At 46.6% G+C, this 24,110-nt stretch overlaps 1 protein-coding gene across 1 annotated transcript; it reads right to left on the bottom strand.

Moving 5' to 3' along the window:
* Positions 1-2,408: 2,408 nt before the first annotated feature.
* LOC106592419 (rho GTPase-activating protein 20) lies at positions 2,409-20,796 on the bottom strand. The gene is made up of 16 exons (XM_045700388.1): positions 20,277-20,796; positions 12,116-12,201; positions 10,526-10,696; positions 10,252-10,401; positions 9,803-9,844; positions 8,823-8,991; positions 8,632-8,698; positions 8,350-8,535; positions 7,940-8,121; positions 7,629-7,793; positions 6,495-6,619; positions 5,430-5,619; positions 4,441-4,543; positions 3,316-4,319; positions 2,671-3,219; positions 2,409-2,576 (listed from the first exon to the last, which is right to left on the bottom strand). The coding sequence occupies exons 1-16, from the start codon at positions 20,370-20,372 to the stop codon at positions 2,409-2,411; spliced, it is 3,453 nt and encodes a 1,150-aa protein (XP_045556344.1). The 5' UTR covers positions 20,373-20,796.
* Between the last annotated feature and the right edge of the window lie 3,314 nt (positions 20,797-24,110).

A 24,110-nucleotide genomic window follows, 5' to 3' on the forward strand; every position in this document is an offset into this window, starting at 1 on the left:
GTCTGTAGCTTATGCCTGCCCATACCATAACCCCACCACCACCATGGGGCACTCTGTTCACAACGTTGACATCAGCAAACCGCTCGCCCACATGACGCCATACACGTGGTCTACGGTTGTGAGGCCGGTTGGATGTTCTGCCAAATTCTCTAAAACAATGTTGGAGGCAGCTTATGGTAGAGAAATTAACATTCTATTCTCTGGCAACAGCTCTGGTGGACCTTTCTGCAGTCAGCATGCCAATTGCAAGCTCCTTCAAACTTGGAGACATCTGTGACGTGTGACAAAACCGCTTTTTAGAGTGGACTTTTATTGTCCCCAACACAAGGTGCAGCTGTGTAATGATCATGCTGTTTAATCAGCTTCTTGATATGCCACACCTGGAAGGTGGATGGATTATCTTGGCAAAGGTGAAATGCTCACTAACAGCGATGTAAACACATTTTTGAGAAATAATCTTTTTGTACGTATTTGAAAATGTCTGGGAACTTTTATTTCAGCTCATGAAACATGGGACCAACACTTTACATGTTGCATTTATATCTATTTTTTTAACTTTACTTTGGGAAGAGTCCGTTTTCAAACAATAGAACCAGAATCTGTTGATTTAGTATGCCTGCTAATGTCTTTCCAAACAGGAACCACATACAATCTACATCCTGGTTGGGAAACTGGCGGCCCATGGCCCCCCTTTTGTAGACAACAAATATATATTATTTCACTTTGGGTGGGGAATCAAGTCAGGGGCTCAATTTACAGTTGAGAGTTATAATAGTAGAAAACACAAGGTGCAATTTAGAAATGTGGTTGTGCATCAGTAATTTTCCTCTTGTTATGTCAGTCACTGACAGACCCTGATCTACATTTTATAGATATTATTAGCTGGATCTATGTTGGAAGTTACTGCGCTAGGCTAACTGGTTGACAACATGGCAGAATTAATTAGATAAGTTCTTACATCAGTCATTCAGAACAGCTTGGCATCAAACTGGCATTCTGGAGTCCCCAGGGTGCACCAGCCCTGCTGATTGAGGTGACTGGGTGATTGGCTGAACTTGAGTTCAGTGGGGTTTGGGTGTAATTGAGTTTAATACAAACTTCAGAAGACATTTTCCCAGGTGCTACTGGACAGAACATTTCAGAGAAAACAAAACAATGGCACCATTAGTCTTACTAGCCAAGGTGGTTTATTTTAGGATCTGATTATCTTATGCATTACACATCAAACGAGTGTAGTAGCCTGTTTAATAAAGCAGCGGCGGTATCTGCCAGCTTGTACAATCTCAATACAGCACAGCGTGTACCCTTTAAACATTATAAAGCATCCTATGGGCACAAATACAAAGCACAATTTATGGTGTAGAAAGCTATGTGAAAATGCACATAACACAATTGGCAGCAATTAGTATGAAATGAATACCTGCAAATGTAGAAAATAAGCAAGCAATCATACTGCATATGCTGTAACTACCGTACAGATTATATAATTCATGTATACTTGTCAGACACAAACGGATCGATACAAACATAGGGCTCTATTCAATCCGCATCGTGGAAGTTCAACTTTACAGCGTGATTGAAATTTAAAGGCAACGTTCTCGCTTTAGCGATGACTGCATTCACGGTAAAGGCTGCATACTCTATGTCAGCTCAAATGGGAAATGACCTTTAGATTTCTATCGCAGAATCAGTAACACTTCAGCGATACAGAGTGAATGGAGCACATCTCTCAGACACACAGACATCCTGCCACATGTACAGATGGAAATACAAAGTTTTAGAAATCTTTTGAGGAAACACTACAGCTGTAAGCTTAAAGCACTTTGCTTTGTCATTATCAACATTGATTCATTGGCAGTAAAGATCGTCTTTGTTATTTACAAAATACTGTCAATGCAAAATCACAGCCTCGCATACACTGTCTAAATATGACACGGTTTAGTAAGGAATTTTTGTTTGGAGGTAAACGTTTTAGTAATCTTATTCTGATCATAGGCAGTCCACTGCAAGGGTCCCTGTGAATAATCTCACATGTAATCCAACCAAATAGCATGATCCCTAAAGTACATTTGTTGACTTCTGCGATCTAAAATGACACATTACATAATCTGAAACTACTCTTCCCTCGCTAGTCCTAATGCGTACATGATACATTCACTTCAGTGAGCTCTTTTAGTAGAATCTATAATAATACATAAGAGTTTTATTACCAATTGAATTCTGAAAAGCAAAGTGCATTGTAAGTATAGGAATGTTTGTCCACAATAAGCAGAAGGTCGTTATATCTGTGATTCTCATAAGCGCTATGTTTTGGTTCTGTTATGGTCCTAAATGACTCTACCTGTACATTCACAGCTGTATGTAGAATGTAGAAGCATTAGTGTGACTGTTCACAACCAGTGATGGTCTCACACGTAGGACTCTTCAGCAAAGAGCAGTTGGTCAAAGTCAGGCTCCAGCATGGGATCACTACACCTCCTGAGCCGCTCCTTCTGCCCCTGAATCAGGGCTAGCGCCACCTGCTGACCACTATGGGGATTGCTGCGCGTGTGAGACGAGAAATAGTTCCTCACAGCCTTGGTGACAGAGGGAGACAGGCAAAACTTCGGAGCCCCGCTTTGGTCCGTGTCAGACACCTTCAACCCCAGGTCTTGGGACCCGTCCACTGACTTTGACCTCTGACCCAGTTTGGCCTCCCTGTGAAGCCTCCAGAACCAGGGCTTCGCCTAGATGTGCTGCCCCAGGCTCGGAGCTCCGGCGCTGGGAACCCCTCCCCCCGGAGAGACCCTCCATGCCTGGGGCTAGGGAGTGGGACTTCTGCCTGGCTAGGGACAAGCTGGGTCCACCCTGCCCAAAGAACACATGTTGGGGAGGGGTACGGCTTCCCTGGTTTGTGACGTCATATCCTGTGTTGTTCGCTGCACAGGCCCGGCTGTGTATCTCTCTCAGCTCTTTGACAGTGAAGGGTCTGTCTGTCGGTTGGTAGCAGGGAGAGGGGCAGGAGTGGAAATGCTCCTGGGACCTCTGGCGCGATGGTGGGCTCACCGAGCCTTGACTGGATCTTCGGTCCTTGGTCACCCTGCCGCGATCCTGCACCCCTCCTGCCTTTGGGGGGCAGCTGGCCAGGCTGGACTTGGGGGGGTCCTCAAACGACTGTTTTAGCCCTCCTTTATCCTGACATGACTTGCTAGTGGGGAGAGTCTTGTTAGTGGAACCCACCTACAGAGAGAGAGAAAGATAAATGATGAGTCTGTGAGAGAGAGACATTCCATGAATTAACAGTACTAATAAACAACCACATTTAATGAAACTCACCACACCCCCCCCATCCTCCTGCTGCGACAGCGACAGTCTGCGGCCTCTCTTCAACCAGGTGTTGGGATGAAGCCCCCTGCAGCCCTTCAGCGTACCCCAGGAAGGGATCTCCTTCGGCGGGGAGATATTGGGACTGAGCCCCTGGCCTGGAGCTGGGGTGGGGATGGGTAGACTATGGGTGGAAGTAGAGGAAGATATGGGGGTTAGAGGGACAGGAGGACCAGGAGGGACAGGAGGGGCAGGGGAGGGAGGCAATCTTGCGGCGCTGGTCAACGGCCTGGGTTGCCAGAATGCAGCAGACTGGATGCTGGAGTGGGAGAGGAGGCTGTCCAGGGAGTCCACTGAGGAGCGTGTGGGGGTGGGGGAGGTGGGCGGCGAAGAGAGACTGGAGTAGCTTGCGTCCCGGCGTCGCGTCTGTGCACCTTGTGACCCCGAACCCTCACACACACCCTTACTGCCATTCCACTCCCCTGTGTGTGTGGGTCCGTGTGTCTGTGTCTGTCCATCCTTCCGTAAGCTGTGAAACATCTCCCCACCTCCAGCCAGGTCATCGATGCTGCCCAGCCTGTCTGCGTTCCCTGCCAGTCGCGCCACAAAGCTGGCCACAGAGTACCCTATGGCCGGCTCCGAGCACCTCCTCCCCCCCCTCCGAGGAGCTGGGGGGCTGGGACAGGAGGTGGGGGGCGCAGCTGGGCTGAGTTTCCTGGTCCTGCCTCGGGCTGGGGTTGAGGGCTGGAGGAGGTTGCCAGATCCAGGTTGTGTGATCGTATCACGGTGGTGGTGGTTGCCAGATTGGGGGTCTGTGGTGTCGGGGTCTGTGTCCAGGTCGGGCTGCTCCAGGTCGCAGTCACTCAGGGTGAGGACCGAGTCCAGGCTGCCCTGCAGGGGCTTGGCTCTCCAGCGTCGCCGTGAGGTGTGGAGGCATGGAGACTCACTGCTGTCATCATTCAGCATGTTCTCCAGGCTGTCATAAGACGAGTCGGTCAGGTGGAAGGAAGACACATCTGTGGAGAGAAAGAGAGAGATAGAGGTGGACAGAGAGAAAGAGGAGAAGATTAGACGGTGTGTGCTTTTGAGCAGGGGAATCTTTGCATAAACAGAGATGTTAGTGTGTGTGTGTGATACCCGATTCGGCACGTTTCCGGGGTAGACCTCCAAACACAGAGGTGACATCCTCTCCCAGGACCTCCTGGCAGTGTTCTATCATATACCTGACCAGGTCACACACCTAGGGACAGGACAGGGGACAGGTCTTTAACCTGGAGGGACTCCTACAGACACTGAGCTCGATGTATCTTTTTATTAGGCCTTGAGTTAAACAAACAACTAGCGTTTAAAACACATTGTGTTTTTCTCATGAGAAATCAGTCTCCAAGATGGAGAAGTGAGTCTATTCTTAGGACAAAGGGCTTCACAGCTTTCTAACTGTATGAAACAGGAACGCAGGAGTGACGTGAGTGATGGGAATTTACCAGATAACCTTCTCAGAGAAAGAACAATCTATTCCGAGTGGGTTGGACATTCTGTTGATATGGTGATGAACTGACACAAATGCATCACCAAAATAGCTCTGATGGCTACATTGATGTTGCTCTGTCTGTATTTTCAGTCTCAGCACGCGAGATAAGCTTCTAGGGGCTATTGAACTGGCTATGGAACACATGAACTTACTTGTAACCTAAGACTTTGTTGCATAATACATTTTTGCAATGTTAGCAGAGCCGTCTGACAAATCTGTTAGCCATAGAATTAGAATTAACTGCTACACTTTTAGAGAAAAAACAACACCCATTGTGAGGGAAGGGGTAGAATATGTGTGTGTGTGTGTGTGTGTGCGTGTGCATCGCAAGACGAGTGTGAGAACAGTGCTGACCCTGCAGGCTGAAGGAAATGAGTTGCGTATCTCCTAGCGAGCCCGTTGTGTTTCCAGCTACCGTCTCATTACTGTTAAGTTCCCAGCTACATGTTAACTGTTACTCTACTGTGGTTTTCCAGTGTTTGAGTGACCATTCACTAGGTTACAGGATAAAGGCTTAAGTGGAGCCTAGCCTAGATAAAGGTTAGGGGTCAAGGGAAAGTGCTTATGTGCATTACCCCTCCAGTCGTCCCCTCACCTTCTTGGCGCCCTCCCCCTCCACCTCGGGGCTGCTGGGGCCCGGAGCCCAGAGCATGCTGGGAGCAATGCACACAGACAGGTTGAAGGCGTTCATCTGGTTGTCATGGGCGTTTTCCTGGATACCGTGCAGCACGGCGACCACGTGGCGTAGCAACAGTGCGTTCTCTTTGGGCAGTAGACCAATCAGCCTGCAGAGAAGGAGGGTCACTGATGGGTCAAAGGTTATTATTGGTTATCAAAATGTGTATTATTTAAAGTATGAACAGGGTCTTGAGTTTTCCCTGACAGGAAAAACTCCAGATGCTGGTTTGTTTATTTATTTGTATCCCTATTAGCTTTTGTAGAAGCAGCAGCTACTCTTCCTGGGACTACAAAAAACACAACACATGTCTAGTAACAAAACACTGATAGACAAGGACAGTCACACACATTTAAAATACAACAAAAATACAAATAATACAACTTGATTTGATTTGTGTAGGTACAAGCTGCCCCTAATGACTGATAGGTGGTCAGATGTTTCTCATTAGCCTGATGGTTTGATTAGGATTTAAGTGAAGTGGTAATCTGATCCTAGATCTGTCTTAAAGGGCTACCTCTACCTCCATCTGAACATGGACTCTTGCTTTCCGGCACAGAAATGAATGATAACATAACAGTTCACACACTCTCTCACTCACGCGGCTCCCTTGTGACTGGGTGGAACGAATCGATAACAAATAGCTGAATGCCCAGGAGGAATACTCCGTTTGCCCGATATTTTCCTACTTTAAAGCGGCCTACAGTCGTGCTGACGCGGTCCAGTCCTTCTCTTTAGTTCCCTAACCCTGGGCCTGTTTAGAGGAGCTAGCTGAAAAGCTATGAACCATTGAGATAAAACTCTATGATTAGAACACTGAGCTGAGGGAAGCAGTGGATCCCGGCACTCTTAAAACCCTATAGAGGAGTTTCCCTTTCATAACTAAGTCACCTGGTTCATTACTCAGCCTGTTACCGGGCAATTCCGCCACTTATCCAAGTAGGCTACTGCTGACACAGGCGAGGATGGAAAGTGTCCGTCTACCTCGTTATATCCTGTGCCTTCTCCTCCTCCTCTGCCTCCTCCGATTCTGCTTCCTCCATCACATCCATCCACTGTTCATAGAGGTCTGAACACAGCAGACTGCCCGGAATGTTCCGCAGGAAGTCCTGAATGTCGAGACAGAGACCAGAGTCACTAGACTGACACAATTTATAGTGGAAAAAATATACAACAGTAAAATGTCATTGAAGTTCATTTTGAGGTGAAGTTTTAGGTGGACACCTTCATTTGTTGTCATAGACTTTTAGATGTAACTGTTAATGTCTTCAGACTCATTCAGTGGATCCCTACCAGATTAACAGATTACCAGATTATGAGCTACAGATTACATTTGACAACCTTATCTCTATTTAGCTATTGTTTTTGGCACAGCCTGTGCTGCATTACTACATGCTCGTATGTGTCACCCATAGAGATACGAAACGATAGTTGGATTGACGACAACAACACACCACAAGGGCACAGGTGTAATGTAACACTTGGCAAGCAAGGACAATGTCCTTCCCTGAAATTAGTCATTCACAAGGCTTAAAGGTCGACTTTGGGCACGAAAAACGGTCCAACTCCGCCTCGTTCTCAATTTTCAAACAGAAAATGGAGTGTGCCTTTGGTGGTTCATCGACGTGTCCTTCTGGTCATGCTCGCCGCGACTGACGTAGCTAGTTCGTTAGCTAAATGTAGCCACTGTAGCTAGCCAGTAACTCCCCCTGTATGTGTTGATGTCATTTTACTGGACGGAAGCTCTAGAGATCGGTAAGAAATTGCACGTCTGCAGCCATTTTAAAGCATTAAATGACCTGGTATGATGGTGCATTGATCAGTTATATAGTTTAAGGCAGTTATTTGTTGTTGCCCAACCTCAACACTACAGCATCAATGTGACAGCAGCATGTTTCTTTACAGCTTCATCTGCCATGGTCCTACAAGGTGACCAGATTTACTAAGCACAAAGGTTAAACCTGTTTTTCCTCAGGTGATGAAAGTACATTTGGTTCCACTTCACTTGAACCCTCCGTCTGCCATAAGGCCTATATAACACATCATAACATTGGTATAATTGATGTAATTCTGCCGCCACAGACTTCAGAGTTGTCTAGCGTGTTTTAGAGAGTGCACCTTAAACACAGCAGCGATGATGAAGACGTGCTCCCGTGTCAGCGGGACATCCTGAGCCCCAGAGTCCAGTCTGTCCCTGAGTTCACGACACGCCCTCGCCCCCCCTGACCGTCGGAATATCCCCCGCGTGAACGGACCCTCGTTGTACAAAAACACCAGCATGGCCTAGAGAGAGAGAGAGAAAGAGAGAGAGACAGAGAGACAGATGAAAGACCGAGAGAGACAGAGGTTGCAGATGAGATGGATACATTTTCAACCGACTTCCTCAAATCACTGTAATGATGTCACTACGACATCGTCACCTCACTCACCATGACGGGCTTGGGCAGGGAGTTGTCCCAACAGATGGTGCTCAGCGATTGGCCGAACAGGTAGCCGGGGGCAGGAGAGGAGAGGTTTGTAGAGGAACTGTGGAGGTTAGGATTGGAGCCTTTCCAGAAAGCCCAGTTGATGAGAGAACGCCTTCGCTTGAAGGGCTTCTGAGCTGGGTCTACTGGAGCGAGATGTCAGGTCAGACAGGACGTGGTCACAACAGAGAGATCAAATCATTTTCAGTGCAACACAGGGAGGAGAGAGGAGAGAAAGGGAAGCAATCAAATAATGAGTCGGCATGACAGCAAAAACAAGCCAATCCTGGACCATCAGTAACAACCAGTAATAGACCATTAATAAACATTTTATAGACTAGTATTAGTACATTAAGCGCCTCCTCAGTCCTCACCAATCACAGACGTTGTTGTGAAGCTGCATCGGGTCTTTAGGATGAACTGGCACTGTTTGTCCACCTGTACCTGGTCGCGGTGCATCGCCCTCTGTCTGTCTGGAGGTGGAACTGTGTCCCTGCGGCCCGGCTGGGACAGGGGCTCCCGCATATGACTCATCTGGATACTGAAAGGGAACTCATGACCTGGGAGAGGGTTAGGGCGTAAAGGTCAGAGGTCAGGGGTTCCAGTAGGATTTACTTCCAGGCTAGTTCCAGGCAAGACCTTAGTTAGAATCTCACCAATGAGAGGGTAAGGGGCGTTGTCCCTCTTGGAGCTTACCCACAGCTGGTAGTCCTTCACACAGCTCTATGGAACACAGACAAAGATATTCTAAGAACCAAGATAAACAAAAACACTCAAAAAACTACATTAGTCAAGATTACAACAACACAAGACACAAAAAAACTGTATTGCTCGATTCTATACACACCGTGACACCAAACTGTTGCAGAGCGAGTCGGACAACCTCATTGGTTGAATCAGAGTTACTGACACCCAAGGTCTTACTGACGGCCTGAGCACAACTCCCGATGCCTTTCCCAAACACCTTCAGTGGAATGGTTTTAGGATCATCCTTTTCCTTCTCCTCTTTTATTCGACTGGAAAAACAGGAAAGTTAGGATTCAGCCCACAGGGAGAACACATACTGGACACACATCAACATACGTTTACAGTAGAAGAAACCATGATGGCTTATCTGTTGCTCACCTTTTGAGCAGGGAGAGCCATCTCTCCTTCTGGACCTCAGAGCTGGTAAAGACAAACCATGATGGCTTATCCGTTGCTCACCTTTTGAGCCATCTCTCCTTCTGGACCTCAGAGCTGGTAAAGACAAACCATGATGGCTTATCTGTTGCTCACCTTTTGAGCAGGGAGAGCCATCTCTCCTTCTGGACCTCAGAGCTGGTAAAGACAAACCATGATGGCTTATCCGTTGCTCACCTTTTGAGCCATCTCTCCTTCTGGACCTCAGAGCTGGTAAAGACAAACCATGATGGCTTATCTGTTGCTCACCTTTTGAGCAGGGAGAGCCATCTCTCCTTCTGGACCTCAGAGCTGGTAAAGACAAACCATGATGGCTTATCTGTTGCTCACCTTTTGAGCAGGGAGAGCCATCTCTCCTTCTGGACCTCAGAGCTGGTAAAGACAAACCATGATGGCTTATCCGTTGCTCACCTTTTGAGCCATCTCTCCTTCTGGACCTCAGAGCTGGTAAAGACAAACCATGATGGCTTATCTGTTGCTCACCTTTTGAGCAGGGAGAGCCATCTCTCCTTCTGGACCTCAGAGCTGGTAAAGACAAACCATGATGGCTTATCTGTTGCTCACCTTTTGAGCAGGGAGAGCCATCTCTCCTTCTGGACCTCAGAGCTGGTAAAGACAAACCATGATGGCTTATCTGTTGCTCACCTTTTGAGCATGGAGAGCCATCTCTCCTTCTGGACCTCAGAGCTGGTAAAGATAAACCATAAACGTCAGAACAGCACGAGCAACCTAAACATGTCAAATAAGAACCTAAATACTTTCTACAGCAACTTATAGAACCACCTGTAAAAATGTACCAGGTTCAAATATATACAATCTATAAAGGTCATAATGTATATCGGAGGAGCTACAGGAGGACAGACTCATTGTAATGGCTGGAATGGAATAAACGGAACGGTATCAAACACATCAAGCACATGGAAACCACATGCTTGACTCAGTTCCATTAATTCCATTCCAGCCATCACAATGAGCCCGTCCTCCAATAGCTCCTCCCACCAGCCTCCTCTGCTGTGTATATATATATATAAGCAATGCTTCACTGCTCAGAAATATGCAGTGCAGAGTGCAGACCCAGAATGTCTGTTGTGTACCTGAAGGTGACCACATAGTTGCAGGTGGGCCAGCCCATGACGAAGCTCCTCTCTGGGTTGGTGCTGCCCTCACATACGTCCTCCATACACTGGGCTGTCCACATCTCACCCACACACACCTGGGCCTTCAGCTTGAAGTGTGTGGGAGACCTGAGGATGATAAACAACAGATGTCAGAGACACACTCACACACTCATTTTCATGTTCATTCACTGCCCTTCTGTCATCCTCCCCCCTCTATCTCCCACCTTCCTCCTCCCTCTCTCGCTCTTACTTGGACTTGGCGATGATGAGGATGTCGGTGAAGAGGAAGAGGTCTCTGTCCTGCGTCTGCAGCCCTGTCTTCAGCGTGACGTGGCCGTGCAGGAGGAACGCCCTATCAGGACACAGGAACGACTGGACCAATGGGCACGTCTCTGGACACACAGGAACCAGGAAGCTCTCTCTGGGGAGAAAATATCAGGTATACATCCAATCTAAACACAGTTTTCCAGAATAAATAAATATATTCTTTCCTAACCAAGTTATACAACCAAAACAATCTTAACAAAAGGTAAAAAGTGTATGCAGGAACTTCAGTTCAGGGAATCAACAATATGGGGTATGTGGTTGTGATTGAAGTGTTGAATTAAATGGAATGTGTCCCTGCTGTGAAAGGGGTCAGTTAGGCTAGTAGTCACCAAGGCGGATGAACACACCTCCAGTATCTCTTTAATATGGTTATTCACTGCCCTGGACAGAGGGTCAAAGCCAGGGATATTAATAGATCCCAGATCCTGATTGGGATGGATTAGCTATCTGAGAGGATTAGCGATGCCTGAGAGGAGAACCACTCTAGGACTAGGAGCTTGGTGTGTGTGTGTGTGTGTGTGTGTGTGTGTGTGTGTGTGTGTGTGAATAACAACAACTGGAGATCAATGTGAACCATTCATTTCACAACTGCCTTGACATATAGCATGTGAACACACACACAAACAGATGGAAAAACTCTGTTCCTCTCTTAGTAATGAAGTCATTCCACTCCTTCCTGTTAAGCGTCTGTAGTACGGTGCAGATTATGAGATCACCCCTCTGAGTATTTGGAAGACGTAGGCGCAACTCTCACTCAATTAAAAACTTGGTTCAGCTCCTTCCACTCCTCTCGATCACAGCTCAGAGTCCCAGGGGTCGTCTAAGCAGTAATGACCCTGACACACGTCCAGGATGGGAGGGGGATGTCTGGTCTGTCTCCCTGTTTGGGTCAGTCCCTTCAGACAGCTAACTCTGACTGATAACACACTCTTAGAGAAAAGGCTGCTATCTAGAACCTAAAAGGCTGTCCCCAAAGGAGAACCCTTTGAAGAACCCTTTTTGGTTCCAGGTAGAACCCTTTTGTGTTCCATGTAGAACCCTTTCCATGGAGGGTTCTAAGGGTTCTCCTATGGGGAGAGCCTAAGAACCCTTTTTTAAAAAATTTTTAAAGAGTGCACTGCTGTCTCCTGTTTGACCAGGGTATGCACGTACACACACACACTTACAAAAACACACATGCACACACAGACACTCACTCGCACGTACACACAAACTCACACAGACTGTCTCCTCATGTTCAGCCAGTGTGACCCTTGACCTCTCTGATCTATGATCATCACAACCCATGGCCACTTCCCTAGCCAAGAGAGAACCATAGAAATAGAATGGAAACTGTTGACTTAGAGCTCTACCTTGAGAGCTGAATCCGAACTGGAAAACCCACTTAACTCAAGCTCCGAGTGTGATATTGATGGGAGATTTACAGGAAACGTTGAGTTGTGTAATTTTTGTTGAGCTAGGATTTGACCTTTACACCTAGTTTATGTGAAATGTCCCTAGTCCCCCAACGTACCTGGAGAAAGTTCTGGATCTGGTCAGGGCTTTGTTGATGACCAAAGAGGGAGCGGACTGTCGACGATGGCTCAGAGACTTCATCCTCTGTGGAGGAGAGAGAGAGGGGTATGATATGGGTGGAGAGAGGAGAGGAATGATAGGGGTGGAGATGGAGGGAAACAGAGAGAGAGAGAGAGAGAGAGAGAGAGAGAGAGAGAGAGAGATGATAGGGGTGGAGATGGAGAAAGAGGATAGGAGATGGAGGGAAACAGAGAGAGAGAGAGCTGTACAGACATGCCAGACACAGCAGAGACTTGGATCCAACAGCCCAAATATGTCTTCAACTCTGACTGTTCTCTAATGGGTTTTACCTTATTTACAGTACACAGCAGCAGCTGGCTGGCTGAACAGACATACAGCATATCCTGATTAAACAACGGTTAAAAAGCCTACTGTGGTCTGAGGTAAAGAGATAACGTTTACACTAGATGTATGCGATAACTCGCCATCGACTTTGGTGTCAGCAGTCACCGCTAGCATGGCCTCCAAGCAGACGGTTTGAGGGAAGTGAAATTAACAATGGAGGTTTCAATTATATAACAGGGCAGAGGTGTTCCCCTCTGACAGGAGAGGACTGGGGTCCTTTCTCAGTGAGGGATGTCTCCTGTAATGTACTGTAGACTGTAGGGAGCTCTGAAGAGACTTTCCTTTTGAGGGACAATAAATGTCATTCATTAATTGGATTGGGAGTCCAAATTGGATTGAGGGTGGATGATCTTATTTTAAGGTAAAAAATATAGTGAATACGTAAATAGGAAAATCAGAGGTTATCCCTCTCTGAAATCTACAGGTAACCCTGTGTACAACTGTGGGGTCAGTCATACCTCATCTGAGGTCACCGATGTACAGCTGATTAATTACATTACAACATGTTACCAGCAGGGTTGGAGTAGGTTACTTTCTAAAGGTAATCCGTTACAGTTACCTGTCCAAAATTGTAATCATTAACCTAACTTTTGGATTACCCAAACTCAGTAACGTAATCTGATTACATTGTTACTTTTAGATTACTTTCCCCTTAAGAAGCATTAGAAGAAGACAAAAATATATGTTACCAGTTAAACGACATCTATTGCAGGATAAATCAATGTTAAAGTTTACATAGCTGGCCATATATGGATGTTACATTTTACTTTATGGGTTGGTTATGTAGACTTCTTCTAACCCATCACTTTCTACTACGTATAATAATACGATTAAATTATACACTGCTCAAAGAAATAAAGGGAACACTAAAATAACACATCCTAGATCTGAATGAATGAAATAATCTTATTAAATACTTTTTTCTTTACATAGTTGAATGTGCTGACAACAAAATCACAAAAATAATCAATGGAAATCCAATTTATCAACCCATGGAGGTCTGGATTTGGAGTCACACTCAAAATGAAAGTGGAAAACCACACTACAGGCTGATCCAACTTTGATGTAATGTCCTTAAAACAAGTCAAAATGAGGCTCAGTAGTGTGTGTGGCCTCCACGTGCCTGTATGACCTCCCTACAACGCCTGGGCATGCTCCTGATGAGGTGGCGGATGGTCTCCTGAAGGATCTCCTCCCAGACCTGGACTAAAGCATCCGCCAACTCCTGGACAGTCTGTGGTGCAACGTGGCGTTGGTGGATGGAGCGAGACATGATGTCCCAGATGTGCTCAATTGGATTCAGGTCTGGGGAACGGGCGGGCCAGTCCATAGCATCAATGCCTTCCTCTTGCAGGAACTGCTGACACATTCCAGCCACATGAGGTCTAGCATTGTCTTGCATTAGGAGGAACCCAGGGCCAACCGCACCAGCATATGGTCTCAAAAGGGGTCTGAGGATCTCATCTCGGTACCTAATGGCAGTCAGGCTACCTCTGGCGAGCACATGGAGGGCTGTGCGGCCCCCCAAAGAAATGCCACCCCACACCATGACTGACCCACCGCCAAACCGGTCATGCTGGAGGATGTTGCAGGCAGCAGAACATTCTCCACTGCGTCTCCAGACTGTCACATGTGCTCAGTGTGAACCTGCTTTCATCTGTGAAGAGCACAGGGCGCCAGTGGCGAATTTGCCAATCTTGGTGTTATCTGGCAAATGCCAAACGTCCTGCACGGTGTTGGGCTGTAAGCACAACCCCCACCTGTGGACGTTGGGCCTTCATACCACCCTCATGGAGTCTGTTTCTGACTGTTTGAGCAGACACATGCACATTTGTGGCCTGCTGGAGGTCATTTTGCAGGGCTCTGGCAGTGCTCCTCCTGCTCCTCCTTGCACAAAGGTGGAGGTAGCGGTCCTGCTGCTGGGTTGTTGCCCTCCTATGGCCTCCTCCACGTCTCCTGATGTACTGGCCTGTCTCCTGGTAGCGCCTCCATGCTCTGGACACTACGCTGACAGACACAGCAAACCTTCTTGCCACAGCTCGCATTGATGTGCCATCCTGGATGAGCTGCACTACCTGAGCCACTTGTGTGGGTTGTAGACTCAGTCTCATGCTACCACTAGAGTGAAAGCACCGCCAGCATTCAAAAGTGACCAAAACATCAGCCAGGAAGCATAGGAACTGAGAAGTGGTCTGTGGTCACCACCTGCAGAACCACTCCTTTATTGGGGGTGTCTTGCTAATTGCCTATAATTTCCACCTGTTGTCTATTCCATTTGCACAACAGCATGTGAAATTTATTGTCAATCAGAGTTGTTTCCTAAGCGGACAGGTGGTTTTCACAGAAGTGTGATTGACTCGGAGTTACATTGTGTTGTTTAAGTGTTCCCTTTATTTTTTTGAGCAGTATATATATATAAAAATGGAAAAATAAGTCCAAAAATGGACGTAGCAACTACAGATTGCCCCTTTAAGTCTATCAAAAGTGTGCAAGTTTGAGCATGTGTCCAGTCCAGTTTTTAATCAACATTAGACTGAGCAATAAAAGCCCCACTTTTATTCCATAGGCTTGGATCAGTACTATGCAGCTGTTGCAAGAGCACATTTTTCACTGCCTGTCCACTGGTTTCAAAAGCAATAATTGATAGGCAGCTTAAACTTCTTGAATTCAACCATTATTGGGTTCAAATGCACATTTTGATTTGTGAACAGCCATCCACAACACGTAAGGTGCAAATAGCTAAATGAGAGAGCAGCAGTGTGATTCACATCAATGAGCTATGTCGATATCTGTCACGTCCTGACCATTGAGTGCTCTTATTTTCTATGGTAGAGTAGGTCAGGGTGTGACTGGGGGGTTTATCTAGTTTATTTTTTCTGTTGTGTTCTAGTTTTTTTTTTTCTATGTTGGGGGTTTTGTATGATTCCCAATTAGAGGCAGCTGGTCATCGTTGTCTCTAATTGGGGATCATATTTAAGTAGTTGTTTTTCCCACCTGTGTTTGTGGGAGATTATTTTGAGTTAGTGCATGTAGCACCTCTTTTGTCACGGTTTGTGTTTTGTTTATAGTTTATTGTTTGGCTAAGTTTCACAATCAAATCAAATATGTGGAACGATATTCACGCTGCGCCTTGGTCCGTTCCTACACACAAATCGTGACAGAATCTCCCACCACCAAAGGACCAAGTAGCGTGCCCAGGAGGAGCAGGGATCCTGGGCCCGGGAGAAAAGGAGTGGAGGACATCCTGGACCTGGGAGGAGGTAATGGCAGGGGACAAGACCCTGCCATGGAAGCAGGCGGAGACAGCGAGAGAGGAACGGCGACAATACGATGAATTAGCACGGCAACGACGGAAGCCCGAGAGGCAGCTCCAAAATAAAACATTTGGGGGGGGGGGGGGGGGCACACAGGGAGATTGGCAGAATCAGGGTTTAGACCTGAGCCAACTCCCCGTGCTTACTGTGGGGAGCATGTGACCGGTCAGGCACCATGTTATGAGGTGATGCGCACTGTGTCTCCAGTGATGCGCACTGTGTCTCCAGTGCGCACTGTGTCTCCAGTGCGCACTGTGTCTCCAGTGCGCATTCACAGCCCGGTGCGCTCGTTGCCGGCTAAAGTGAGCATTCAGCCAGGGCGGGTTGTGCCGGCTCAGCGCTCCTGGTCTCCAGTACGCCTCCTCGGTCCAGGATATCCTGTGCCAGCTCTACGCACTGTGTCGCCAGTGTGCCTTCACAGCCCAGTGCGTCCTGTGCCAGCGCCCCACACTTGCCGGGCTAAAGTGAGCATCCAGCCAGGACTGGCATCCAGCCAGGATATACTGGGCCGTGGAGGTGCACTGGAGGTCTGGAGCGTAGGGCTACTACGCTCCAGACCTCCAGTGCACCTCCACGGCCCAGTATATCCTGTGCCTGCTCCACGCATCCGGTCTCCAGTGCGTCTCTCCAGCCTGGTACGCCCTGTGCCTGTTCCACATACTCGGCCTCCAGTGCGTCTCCCCAGTCCGGTGAGACCTGTTCCGGCTCCACGTACCAGGCCTCCAGTGTGTCTCCCCAGCCTGGTAAGCCCTGTGGCAGCTCCCCGCATCAGGCTGCCAGTACGTCTCCTCAGTCCGGCGAGACCTGTTCCGGCTCCACGTTCGAAGCCTCCAGTGACGATCCATGGCACGGAGCCTCCGGCAATGATCCACGGTCTGGAGCCTCCGGCGACAATCCACGGTCCGGTTCCACGAAAGTGGGGGGAGCTCCAAGCGGAGGGGGGTCTGCGTCCCGCACCAGAGCCGCCTCCAATGTTGGTGGATCTGCAGGATGAGAGCGTTCTTCGTCCTGCACCAGAGCCGCCACCAACATTAGACACTCGCCCTAACCCTCCCTCTTGGTTTCAGGTTTTGCGGCCGGAGTCCGCACCTTTGGGGGGGGTGGGGTACTGTCACGTCCTGACCATTGAGTGCTCTTATTTTCTATGGTAAAGTAGGTCAGGGCGTGACTGGGGGGTTTATCTAGTTTATTTTTTCAATTTTGTGTTCTAGTTTCTTTTTTCTATGTTGGGGGTTTTGTATGATTCCCAATTAGAGGCAGCTGGTCATCGTTGTCTCTAATTGGGGATCATATTTAAGTAGTTGTTTTTTCCACCTGTGTTTGTGGGAGATTATTTTGAGTTAGTGCATGTTGCACCGCTGTCGTCACGGTTTGTGGTTTGTTTATAGTTTATTGTTTGGCTAAGTTTCACAATAAAATAAAATATGTGGAACGATATTCACGCTGCGCCTTGGTCCGTTCCTACCCACTGTCGTGACAATATCAATAATAAGTGATATCCGTATCACCGTAGACTACACCACTGCTGTCATCCTTCCCTCCAAGCGTTTATTCAAGTGGGTTAATCTTTGAATGCCGACAGAAGTCACAACATTGGAAGACATAGCTTGGACTGTGGCCTACCAAAGCCTATTCCTGCTCTTTTCCCGTGATTCATCAAACATGTGGTGTGTCATCATAGTGGTCTCTGACTTGTGGTCAGTCTCGCTCAGGTGGGACAAATTTAAATTTGCGCCTTTTTTCAATACCGATTTGATTGTCATTGAGAAAACAGAGAAGAGTCAAAGATTTGTTTTGCAAACATCCTTTCTGAATGTAAAAGTAATCCTCAAAGTAATCTAGTTTTTCAAAAGTATCTCATCTGATTACAATATTTTTACTGTTAAAGGATTAGTTACAGTTTTTTGTAATCCCTTACATGTAACAGATTACATGTAATCTGTCACTCCCCAACCCTGGTTACCAGAGTAGTTGGTTATTAAGTTAATACATGGCACATGGGCAACAGTGTAAAGCATTGCCTGTTCTATCTCAAAGTAAACAGCTAAATAACATGTTATTCTGAACTGTACAGATAATGGTTTGTGTCATGACTTTAGGCATAATCATGTTTCCTCAACGGACCAATTATTTATGTTAAGCCTATCAGGGTTATCTAGCCTGCTGGTCAGCAGCCACATCTGCTGACCTAAACAGTTAGGACCTATCCTGTGATGACATCAGCTGTCACTACTGATTATAAGGAAGGCATCTATACTACATCAGTAATGACAGTTATTATGACACAGTAATATACAGTGCATTCGGAAAGTATTCAGAACCCTTGACCTTTTCCACATTATGTTACGTTACAGCCTTATTCTAAAATTGATGAAGTTAAAGCGAAAAAAGGTTTTAGAAATTTTTGCAAAAACAGACATACCTTATTTACATAAGTATTCAGACCCTTTTATACGAGACTCGAAATTGAGCTCAGATGCATTCTGTTTTCATTGATCATCCTTAAGATGTTTCTACAACATGATTAGACTCCAACTGTGGTAAATTAAATTGATTGGACATGATTTGGAAAGGCACACCTGTTTATATAAGGTCCCACAGTTGACAGAGAATGTCAGAGCAAAAACCAAGCCATGAGGTCGAAGGAATTGTCCGTAGAGCTCCGAGACAGGATAGTGTCGAGGCTCAGATCTGGGGAAGGGTACCAAAACATTTCTGCAGCTTTGAAGGTCCCCAAGAACACAGTGGCCTCCATTATTCTTAAATGGAAGGAGTTGGTAACCACCAAGACTCTTCCTAGAGATGGCCGCCCGGCCAAACTGAGCAATCAGGGGAGAAGGGCCTTGGTCAGGGAGGTGACCAAGAACCTGATGGTCACTCTGACAGAGCTCCTCTGTGGAGATGGGAGAACCTTCCAGAAGGACAACTATCTCTGCAGCACTCCGCCAATCAGGCCTTTATGGTAGTGGCCAGACGGATGCCACTCCTCAGTAAAAGGCACATGACAGCCCGCTTGGAGTTTGCCAAAAGGCACCTAAAAGACTCTCAGACCATGAGAAACAAGATTCTTTGGTCTGAAGAAAACAATATTTAACTCTTTGGCCTGAATGCCAAGCGTCACGTCTGGAGGAAACCTGGTACCATCCCTACCGTAAGGGCGGCAGCATCATGCTGTGGGGATGTGTTTCAGCGGCAGGGACAGGGAGACTAGTTAGGACCGAGGGAAAGATGAATGGAGCAAAGTACAGAGAGATCTTTGATGAAAACCTGCTCCAGAGCGCTCAGGACCTCAGACTGGGGCGAAGGTTCACATTCCAACAGGACAACGACCCTAAGCACACAGCCAAGACAACGCAGGAGTGGCTTTGGGACAAGTCTATGAATGTCCTTGAGTGGCCCCGCCAGAGCCCGGACTTGAACCCAATCTAACATCTCTGGAGAGACCAGAAAATATCTGTGCAGCGACGCTCCCCATCCAACCTGACAGATCTTGAGAGGATCTCCAGAGAAGAATGGGAGAAACTCCCCAAATACAGGTGTGCCAAGCTTGCAGCTTTATACCCAAGAAGACTTGAGGCTGTAATCGCTGCCAAAGGTGCTTCAAAGTACTGAGTCAAGGGTCTGAATACTGCTATTTCCACACAAAGCAGAGCAGTGGGTAAAGCCTATTTCAAAAGGCTGCCAGTCCCCACGCAGCCAGACACTATAGTGGTGCCAGAGACTGAAATACTACAGAACACCATAGCTGAGAGAGAGAGAAACACAAACAACACAACTACTGATTCAGAAGACTGCAGAGGGGGAATCTATACATTCCAACTGTTGATCATTGTCCTATAATAACCTACAGTTGGCTATATGATAAAAGCCTAAGGTTTCAAACGAAGGTGTGTGTGGCTCAGTTGGTAGAGCATGGTGTTTGCAACGCCAGGGTTGTGGGTTCGATTCCCACGGGGGACCAGTACGGGGGAAAAAATGAAATGTATGCATTCACTACTGTAAGTCGCTCTGGATAAGAGCGTCTGCTAAATTACGTAAATGTAATGTAAATGTGTCACATTTGATATACTGCATAAGATCTATGGTTTCAGAGCATTGAAATGTCACCAATTCACATATACGCATGGATATGCAACAAGTAGTGCTGTTTTCAGCAAATAACTGAGTTGCATAGGCCTAATTCCTGGATCTGTCTAAGGATATTCTGATTAGTATCTACAACCGGAGGAGTCGGTTTAACGGCGATTTACTCCCTCCTGCGCACACCGTGAGTCCGAACATCGCACAGGTGAGCCCGTGCGCTACTGGGAACAGAGCGCGCAACAACACAATTGCAATAAGTTACTTGACCAAAAAAGTATTTTCACGCATAACAATCACACACATTAATCGGGAATGAGTGCGTAAAAACACATGATTTGGCCTATGACGTTAATTTACCCTCTTGTGTTCATGTTGCGTGCTGGTCTTGGACTCGCCGGTGATTGATGTCCTGCGGCTCAGCTCGTTCTGTTGCTGTGGTGACATGGTTTCCATCCAGGTAGAGTTCCGCGGGAAAAGGGGAGCTGCAACCGCGCTCTACTGTCCCAAAGCTATCCAAAGACGAAGTAAAGAAGGAAACTCCATAAAAGTTCTCATTCGTTAGAAGCATTCCACCAATGCGTCGCTGTGCATGTGCGAAAGAATGGTATATTCTCCTGTCGACACCTTGCAGTCCAACCAAAGTCGTATAAAGTACGCACAGGATCTGTATACGGTATTATGCCCGTCGTGGTTGATAATGAGAGTTCAGTTGTCTGGTGTTGAAAACGAACTGTCTAAGTCATGCACACCTTCACAAGTTAAAGGTCCGCTATGCACGCACCTCACTCAGGCTCGCCACACACTGAAACAAATTGGCTGTGCCAATTCCTTACACACGAGCTCGTGAGCCCTGTGGAGTCGGCGCCTCGGTGGCCCCTGGGTCCTACTGCAGACCGGGTCTGGTAGAGAAGAGTTAGTTATTTTTAAGGGAAATATCTGAGGGAAAATGAACCAGGTAACATTTAAATGAGAGTGGGACTATATTAAAAGCTTGATTAAAAAAAATCTAATGTGCTTGTTGTATTCCTCCAAGACTTGAGGTGAGCTTTGAAGTTTAGACTTGTTAGTGAAAAACACTATTCTTATTATCATGGTCAGCAGGAATTAGACATGATAGACATTCATTAACAGGTGGTCACTGTAATAGACAAGAGGGCACTGTGTTACCACTGTCATAATAAGAGTAGCAGATAAGAAGTGGGACCCAAAACTTTGAAGAACTTGGAACTCTGTTTCAAAAAAGAAAGAATGTAATAAAATCCATTTTACTGCAGCATCAGACAGAAGTGGAGCACAAACTGGGCTAAAGTGAGAAGAACCAGGACAGTGTGTGCTCCCCAAACCAATCACAATCATAGCCCCATTTAAAGTGGTTCAGAAAATCAGACGATTAGATAAATGAGGGTGATAATGAAATGCCTTGGGCTGTTGGGCAGACAGAACACAGAGAAAGTACTGCATACCCTCATTATTGTCTCTCTGAAACTTCAACTTTCTCCTTTAATCTTGAGGGGCGGTTTCCTGGAACCTAATTAGTCCTCAATTAAAAATCTGGTTGAAATTTAGAAGAGAAAAAGTAACATCCCTCCTAACTTCTCTTGACATCCCCTCTTTTTCAGGCACACACAGACACGTTATGTTATTTCATTAGATAGAGGATTTGAGTGGCTTTCCGCCTGTTCTCTGTAGGGTTCCATTAGAAAGGAACGTCTAGTCTCCCTGCACAGCCAAAACATGTGGCGAAGAGCCCTCAGAGCCGCCAACTACAATCACTAACACTACATTCCTATCTTTCTCTCTCGCTCTGCCTATCCCTCTCTCCCTCAACTCCCCCCACTCTTTCTGTCCCTGCCTCTTTCCCGTTCACTTCTGCAAACAACCCTATACTTCCCCATCCGTCCCGCTACCTCTTTCTGTCTTTGTCTTCCTTCATCTCCATGTTCATCACAGCACAGCATTTCTCCCTCCAGTGGTTGGCCTGACCCTCGTCCCATCGATTTAATCAGCTTCCCTAATGAGCCAATGTTCCAGACAGAAAAAGGCAGAGGAGAGGAGTGTGTCTGTTCGCTATGCAAGGTCCTGAGGACATCACCTCTCCTCTTTACCCGCAGCAACTAGCAACACAGGGTCACGTAGACCATGACTGAAAACTGACAACTACAATTGACTAAATATTACAAATGCAAAAAGTTGGCGCCATCCAATTACATGAAGTACTATATTGTCATTGTCATATTCGCTCTTCCAAACCAATGTAACAGACATGGTTAGAATACATCTACAGTTACTCCTATCACTGGATGTTCCTTCCTGCCCTCCGTAGCCTGTATGAGCTGCAGACGTCAGAGGCAGGAGATGTTTATTGCCAATAAATGAGAGACTGATGTGTGAGATAAATATTTATGAAGTGTGTAGATTCCCTCCCTTCAATCCAACAGTAGACAAACTTTCTCTCTCTCTCTCTCTCTCTCTCTCTCTCTCTCTCTCTCTCACACACACACACACATCTGTTTATGGAAAGATTCCTCTGCTGTGTCAGCGCTGTAAAGACAATACGTCATCTGTACAGATAATATACAGAGTGAAGTTTTTGGACTTGGAGACTGGGCCCGAGATGTGAGCTGAATGACTTCGGTTCGAGCTCTGTTCTGGTTCTGGTTTAGAGTGGGTTCATACAGATGTGATCAGATACCATCACATACAGTCTGTCCTTTGGTATCCACTCTGTTTGTCCCGTGGCAGCGATCGTCATCCTGATAGCAATAATCTAGTGGCTCACGTCTCTCTTTATAGCTGCCCAAGAATGGCCTGAAAAAGCTGTGGATACCCTCCATCATAGTCGGAGTACACTGAATCGACCAATTGACCATTGTTCTACTGACAGTATGCCTCAATTGCCACTGACGCTGAAAGACTGTCAGATAAAACTGGAACATTGGATTGTCATCAAGATTGTTTTTCAATGTATCCACAAAGGTTCATTCTCATCTGTACTAAGTCTTTTTATGGCAACTTTTGATTATGTTTGTTGTATGCAACAATTGTAGTACTTTTTTCTGTAGTGTTTCAGATAGGCCTACATGTTATTCCTTTGTAATGGGTATCACGTCTGCTAGCCATATTTGTATGTACCCGCCTATTGATAGTATCTATGGTCTTTTGTTTTCCGCTAGCTATATTTGTATTTACTCTCCTAGTGATCGTATCTAGGGTCTATTGTTTTCTGCTAGCAGGCCTATGTCATCTATTACGGTCTCTGGCCCATCTGAAAATTAGATGATAGACATCAGGGAATTTTTATCCTACATATTTCCACTCTGAAAACTACCACTAAAAGAGTCCTATACCCTCCAGCTCCTCTCTCTGTTTTCTTGACCCATTTCTCTCTGAAATTAATCTGGCATTTCCACCATTGGCACACGAACAATGCCGGCTTACATGAATCTAATTTAAAACAATGTTTCTGGCCACAACTTTCAGAGGCCTTCCTTTCAGCTTGGACTTCATTTCAGTTGGCCTTCTTTTCAGAGGCCTTCATTTAGTTTGTACTGGTGGGAGCCTGAGGAGCGATTATCACAGCCTATGATAACAAACACAGACCCAGATCTGCCCTGAAAACAGAGGAAATTACCAGTTCTGACAAAAGTCGCCCAGATAAATGTTAAGTGGCCAGTACTAGTTCAAATTCAGTTCTTATTGATTGATAAATGACTGGAGATTATTAGGAGACCAAACCAACAACAAACCATCAAACCACCCCACATCAACCCACCCCAAACCAACCACAAACCATCAAACCACCCCACAGCAAACCACTCAAAACCAACCACAAACCATCAAACCACCCCACACAGCAAACCACCCCAAACCAACCACAAACCATCAAACCACCCCACAGCAAACCACCCCAAACCAACCACAAACCATCAAACCACCCCACAGCAAACCACCCAAAACCAACCACAAACCATCAAACCTCCCCACAGCAAACCACCCCAAACCAACCACAAACCATCAAACCACCCCACAGCAAACCACCCCAAACCAACCACAAACCATCAAACCTCCCCACAGCAAACCACCCCAAACCAACCACAAACCATCAAACCTCCCCACAGCAAACCACCCCAAACCAACCACAAACCATCAAACCTCCCCACAGCAAACCACCCCAAACCAACCACAAACCAT

The sequence above is a fragment of the Salmo salar genome, chromosome ssa17 (assembly GCF_905237065.1).
Source record: "Salmo salar chromosome ssa17, Ssal_v3.1, whole genome shotgun sequence".
NCBI classification, from domain to species: domain Eukaryota; kingdom Metazoa; phylum Chordata; class Actinopteri; order Salmoniformes; family Salmonidae; genus Salmo; species Salmo salar.